At 37.0% G+C, this 6,698-nt stretch overlaps 1 protein-coding gene across 1 annotated transcript; it reads left to right on the plus strand.

Annotated features, from left to right (window-relative positions):
- The first annotated feature begins 2,785 nt into the window (after positions 1 to 2,785).
- Positions 2,786 to 3,772, plus strand: LOC127123445 (uncharacterized). The gene has a single exon (XM_051053664.1). It carries the CDS (start codon positions 2,786 to 2,788, stop codon positions 3,770 to 3,772), a length of 987 nt encoding a protein of 328 aa, XP_050909621.1.
- Positions 3,773 to 6,698: the final 2,926 nt, after the last annotated feature.

The raw sequence follows: 6,698 nt of genomic DNA on the forward strand, positions 1-6,698 counted from the left end.
GATTTCTGGATATTTATGAAAAATAAATGAAATTGGTGAGTACCATTAGATTCCTTGCGAAATTTTAAGCAGTTTTGGTCTTTACAACTTTTGATTTCGTTAAGAATTGAGAGAGTTAGAGCTTTGACAATAAGTGAAAATGGTGTAAATTATGGACTACGGGATGAATGAGGAAGATGAAGTTTGGAGCCATTTTTTAAAATGTTAAAAGTCACTTTAATATATATTTTAATTTATGTAACTAAATACATGAATTGGCATTGCGCCCCAGTGGTAACACACTGGTTTGTTGAGTTACTGGGTGTGGGTTTGAACCTGTATAGTGTAATAATTTTTTTTGTTTTCACTTGTTAAATGTTCATTTTTCTTCATAACTTCAAATATCCATAACTTCATGATCCCTTAACATTTTTGACCCATTCTTTTTGCCATGTGTTCATGAGAATTTCTATTTTATGATGACACCAAAAAAATCCCAAAAAAATATTATTTATTTCACCACTTTTGATTGATAGAAAAACATGTGTTTTAAGTGTTTTTTTAAGGCTCCTAATTGATTCTTTCGGCTTATGTCTTATCTGTTCTTGATGTTGAAAGTTTGTATGATTAAAGAACACTCTTTTAAATGTTGATTGTTATCCTTAACATGTTTGAACTTGATTATTTTCATACAATGTATCAATTGATTCACCTTGAAAACATATTTGAATGAATAGTTAGGAGGTGATTAGGTTTCAACTTAAGTTTGGTCTTATCATGAACTTTGATTCAAGTCTAATGTTTATTTTATGAAGACTTAAAATGTGATGCATATTTGACCTAAATTAATTCATGTTGTGTTTACCATGTACCAATGAATGCTTTTACCATGTTAAGTATGATTTTGTCTTCACCATCAATATGTTATGTCTTGTGATGTTGTGTGAAACTTTGTCATGTCTTGTTTATGCTTATCTCAATGCCTAAAAAAACATGTTTAATATTTTCATCCATACCTTGTGATTTCCATTGTATTTAGCCATATTTTATGCCTTAATGTTAATGCATGTTCAACCTTGTTATTGTTTATATCCAAGGGAAAGGAATCATGGCATTTTTGTTATTTTGCATGTGTGTGTTCATCTGCATTCTATACAATTTTGCTTCCCCTTAATCCAAAAACTTCTATATACAATCTTAGGTTCCCCTCAATTTAAACCTTAGGATTCTATCTCTCTCTCCTTCTTATAACCACTTTCATAATAAACTTTAACTTAGGTCATTGTTTCTCCTTTTATTTTTTAATCAAATGCTTCAAAACACTTAAGCATATTCAAAGATCTTTTCATAAGACCTAAAAAACACAAACTTAATTCAAACCCTTTTGCCACTTTCGCTTTTACATGTTTAAAACCTTTTCATAAAAGTATTATACATGAGTCATCCCTAGTTGAGATTTAAATCCCCTACCCCATAACATCGTTGAGCTTGATATTGATTCTTTTCCATTTGGAAGAGGTATGTGGCATACTTGTTGATTCTATATCCAAGTGAGAGCCTTTATTTCAATTTGATGCAAAGATCTATCTTCCACATGTTTGTGGTGGTTTAAATGTGAGTTTTCTCCTTAAGATGATAATTTGTCTCTTTCTCATAAAATCAACCCCAACAAATCCCTTCTTACTTTTGAACCCGAACTACGAGGTTTTGATCCTTCACGGGTACGTAGGCATAAGACTCAATGTCTTTCCAAATCATCAAACAATAAAAAAAATTATTTTTCTCATCTCCCCAATCAAATAGCAAACAATTTTAAACCAAATTCATATATCTAAAAGGTTCCTGTAGAGTACTACAGATGATTAGGGTGCTGATACCTTCCCTTTTCATAACACACCCCCGTACCTTTAGATACTCTCCCCTTTTCGCTTAGCTTAAGTTTAATCTTCTAGCTTTGCATATACATATTGGGTTCATTTTTGAATCTTTTCCATTTCCCTTGGATAAATTAAAGTTCGGTGGTGATATTTTGATTCATGAGTCAAGTCTAATCAATAGCTTGGTCTCTGATTCTTCACCGCGACAGAAATGGCGACTTCACTGGGGAAATAATATTAAGTGGATGATACCTAACTTATTTATATGTGTTTATTATTATTTTCTGCTATGTTTTCTTGAGTTTCATTATGGAGATCTATAAGTGGTGACGAAATCCTAACCCAGATTAGAGAATACAAATAAGATAGGATGGTGGTATAATCAAAGTTACATGTCTGGGGTAATCCTAAGCATGATTAACATATGAGATAACCCCACTCAGTGGAGACCCCTTTGATGGTAATAGCTGTTATTACGAGTAAATCGTAGTGGCATTATCATCTTCGATCTGGGAGTCTAAGAAACTGAGGACCTTTAGAACCCTTTCAACCCCTCTAAGCCTTTTTAGGATGTAGTGCGGAGATTATTCAGGTGTAAGATCTGAGTTAATTGTTACGCGATGCTACATTTAAACGAGTTTCTCTTGAGAATATTATTGGCCTGCGAGCAAGTCGTTAAACCGATAATATCCGAAAGATGGATCTATGACTCTAGGGACCACTTTAGAACCTTATTCTACAGGTACAAAATAAATATATTAGTTCATCCATTATGGGATGGTTAGACCCTTGGCTCCATGCTTAATGTCAAAACCCTAAACCTGTATTTGTGAAACATTCATTCATGCATTCATGCATCCATAAAAAAACCTTTTTGAATAAAAACCAAGAAACTCAATAGTTTTCTTTTGCAAATATCGATAGGTAAAATGGAACTTGGAAGGAGGAATACCAAGAAATACACTTTCAAATGTCCTGACTTAACAGAGTTGAAGAAGCTTGGTTCTATGATAGTTAGTCCAGAGGATTTCAGAGCTCAGTATGGAAGACTTATGGGTATCTTGAAGACCAAGGTTGAAGATGGAGTTCTCAACACCCTGGTACAGTTTTATGATCCACTCTACCATTGCTTCACATTTCCAGACTACCAGCTTATGCCTACTCTAGAAGAATACTCTTATTGGTTCGGTTTGCCAGTCTCTGACAAATTACCATTTGGTGGTTCAGAGAAGACCCCTACATCAGCAGCTATTACAGCAGCACTTCACCTAGAAACGTCTGTTGTGAAGGACAACTTCACTCAAAAAGGAGGGATTCTAGGTCTAACCTCTAGATTCCTGTTGGAGAAAGCCTTTATCTTTGCAGAAGTAGATAGTAGAGATGCCTTTGAAGCCATTTTTTCTCTACTCATTTATGGAATTGTGCTCTTCCCAAACATTGATGACTTCGTGGATGTTAATGCTATAAGAATCTTCTTAATTGGTAACCCAGTACCCACATTACTTGGAGATACCTACCATTCTATCCATCACAGGACTAAGAAAGGTGGTGGAACCATTATTTGTTGTGCACCTCTCCTATATAAGTGGTTTATTTCTCACTTACCCAGATCCAGGCTCTTCAAGGAGAATCCACAGAAGCTTAGATGGTCTCAGAGGTTCATGTCCATTGATCAAGGGAGTATACATTGGTATGACCCCTCCTATGATATTGGAGTAATTATTGACAGTTGTGGTGAATTTCCTAACATATCTCTCATTAGTGTACATGGGGGAATTAACTACAACCCCATCCTTGCTAGACGCCAGTTAGGATATCCTATGGCAGATAAACCCGACAACCTTATGTTGTCAGGTTTCTTTTACCTCAACGACGAAGAGAGTTCCGGTTTGAAGGATAGAATCATACATGTTTAGCGTAACATTCACAGAAAAGGAAAAGACCGATTAGGAGGAAAGAATTGTGTTGCTTTTGAGCCCTACAGCCAATGGGTTTGTGCTAGAGCCAGTGAACTTAAGATGCCATATGCTCTTAAGAAACCCTCATTTCTTATGCTATAACATCATCATCCACCATTCCTATTGAGAATAGGTAAGAGTTTCAAGAAATTTTGGATAGGTTGAAATTGGAAAGAGACACTTGGTGTTGGTGTAAGCCCTAGAGGCCAATACTTTTGGTACTTGCATCGAATTATTTATTAATAATAAAAGGTTTTTTCTTTATTATGGTTGATTAATAAAGTCCCTGGAATAGATAGTCCGTTTAATGTATTAAGTGTGACTTAATCATGAGAACACATTAAACATAAGGACACTATTCTTAAAGTATCCGTAGTCGAGCTTTAGTGTGAAGTGGGATAACATTAAAGCATTAAGACTATTATGTTTGTAGACTGATGATCACATCTCATGGATCATGGATAAAGAGTTATCAAGTCTTAAACATAGGTATGAATATTAGGAGTAATATTTATACCGGATTGACCCGCTATGAGAATACTATATAGAAAGTTATGCAAAGTGTCATAAGTTATTCTCATGGTGATAATGGTGTATACCACTCTTCGACCTGAAACCACTATGGACCCTAGATGTAGAGTCGAGTGCTTTATTGCTGATCCAACGTTGCCCGTAACTGGATAACCATAAAGACAGTTGATGGGTACTCCACAAAGCATGTTGAGGGACATGAGTGACCTAGATGGAATTTGCACATCCTGCATAATAGGATAAATGTCTATGGGCTCAATATTGAACTGGACAAGTGTCGCTCCCCAGGATTTCCCGAATCCAGGTACAAACGCGAAAAAGAGTGGCGAGAAGAAAAGGATAGAGTCGCGAGCTATGTACTTTTATCCCAAGAGGAGGGAAAGGTAGTACTGCATAACCTAGAGGGAACGGATAAAACGAAGTCTCGAACCAAAGAAACTGAGTAAGGGGGCCGGTTACGTGAAGGGAAGGTTATTGCACCCCTTCACGTCTGTGGTACTCCACAGGATCCACGATTGCTATCTATGTCTGAAGTGTGTGTAAAAGTCCTACATGCAATGCAAAAGAGAGAAAATCAAAGTAGGGAAAATAAAGAGTTATTGCTCGCACAGGCCCTACCCTGCTGCATACGTATCTCAGGAAGGATTGAGAATCAGAGCACCGTAGCTCGGCTAACCTGTTTCTGTTTGTTTTGTGTTTTTTAGGTGAACGACGTTACTACGCAATCTACCGGATGCTCGACCTTTGGAGACTTACTCACCTGTAGTAGAAGGAGTCAACGTGTCCTTAAGAGAAGATAGAGTTTGTTTGTGTTTTAGGAATGCTAATGCAAGAAAGGAAGTCCTAGACGAAGGAACCGTGCTACCTTAATTGACATGCAAACGAGAGACTATACGAAGTCTAGCAATCCTATGGGGAGACTATAAGCAAGTCTCAAATGAGAACAACAAAAACTGGAAATGGAATGCCAATCAATGGGCTTACATCCAACTCCAAAAGCAAACGGGAAACAGATAGCCGATCAATGGTCTTACATCTAACTCCTCAAAACAAACGGGAAACAGATAGCCAATCAATGGTCTTACATCTAACTCCTCAAAACAAAACAGGAAATAGATAGCCAATCAATGGTCTTACATCTAACTCCTAAAACAATGAACAAGCAACAAATGCAAACACACAAAATGCAATCATCACACTCTATATACAAGCAAGAGGCTCAGACAAAAGGTTAGGCTTTAGTCAAGGGGTCATATCAACCTCGACAAACAAGCCAAAACTATAGGGGTGTTCTGAAGCTCTTAACCACTAACATTGAGAGTTAGGGTGAAGCTGATGAAAGGTAATGAGGATTAGACCTCATGCTCTTAACCCTGGCCTGGGTGAGCTTGAATCAAAGAAGGTGTGGGGATCCAGAATGAGGGACCCTATTCCACTTGACTGACTCTATACAAGATCTTGGGTGTTTATTCAAAAGCATCAGCACGTAGTGCGAGCATGATGAAAGACTCAACTGAATAACAGGGGATTGATTGCAAATCCCTTCTATCTGTCAATTGCCTCTTCACTTAGGAGGACTTGACAAGCAACAACACAAATGTAAACAATCACAGACATTGCCTCTTAAGGAGGACTTCAGCCAAATGCCTGCCAAAAAGGTGGCAGGACTTCCAGACTACATGGAGAAAAGAATGGTTACCTAAGTGGTATACCAACCACAAACCAAAGCAAATCTCAAGCAAGAGCTAAAAGCGACTAAAGTGCCTGTACAAAAGGCTAGTCAATTAGTAACTCAGACAAACAAATCAGAAAACAGACAAAACCAATCAACAGTGTTACACAAAGCAAGGCATAAGTGCAAGCACTCAAATGGTTTCACCATATCAAATGACCTACAAAACAGCAAGAGTTAGTGATCAAAGCAATTGGCATCTCAAGTAATGAGGCCAAACCAACCATTAGTGCTAAATACCTGAAACACAAACACAATTGGTGAGTACAAACCACTAGTACAAAGACTAGGGTCAAAGGCAAGGCAAATAGTCAAAACAGCAGCTAACATTTCACATGAAGCACATTCAATCAAACAAGAAGAAGGCCTCAAAAGGACCAAAGCCAAATCATTAAGCAAAGCTATCAAATAATCAAGATAAGGCAAAGGCAAGCAATGTGATCAAAATTGGACATCAAGAATAGAAAATTCACATTAAAACAGAAACACATCCAATGATCATGAAAACTTTTATGTGCACTTAACATGTTATGAACAAGCATCATACCAAAAATTAAGTCCAGAAGATAACAAATGGTGTGTGAATGAAAATGCACAAGTACAAGGTCAAGAATGTGACAC

This window comes from Lathyrus oleraceus, chromosome 2 (genome assembly GCF_024323335.1).
Source record: "Lathyrus oleraceus cultivar Zhongwan6 chromosome 2, CAAS_Psat_ZW6_1.0, whole genome shotgun sequence".
Classification (NCBI taxonomy): Eukaryota; Viridiplantae; Streptophyta; class Magnoliopsida; order Fabales; family Fabaceae; genus Lathyrus; species Lathyrus oleraceus.

What these genes read in the sequence shown, in the direction of transcription:
- LOC127123445 (XM_051053664.1), top strand. Translation starts at nt 2,786, where the DNA reads ATGGAACTTGGAAGGAGGAATACCAAGAAATACACTTTCAAATGTCCT.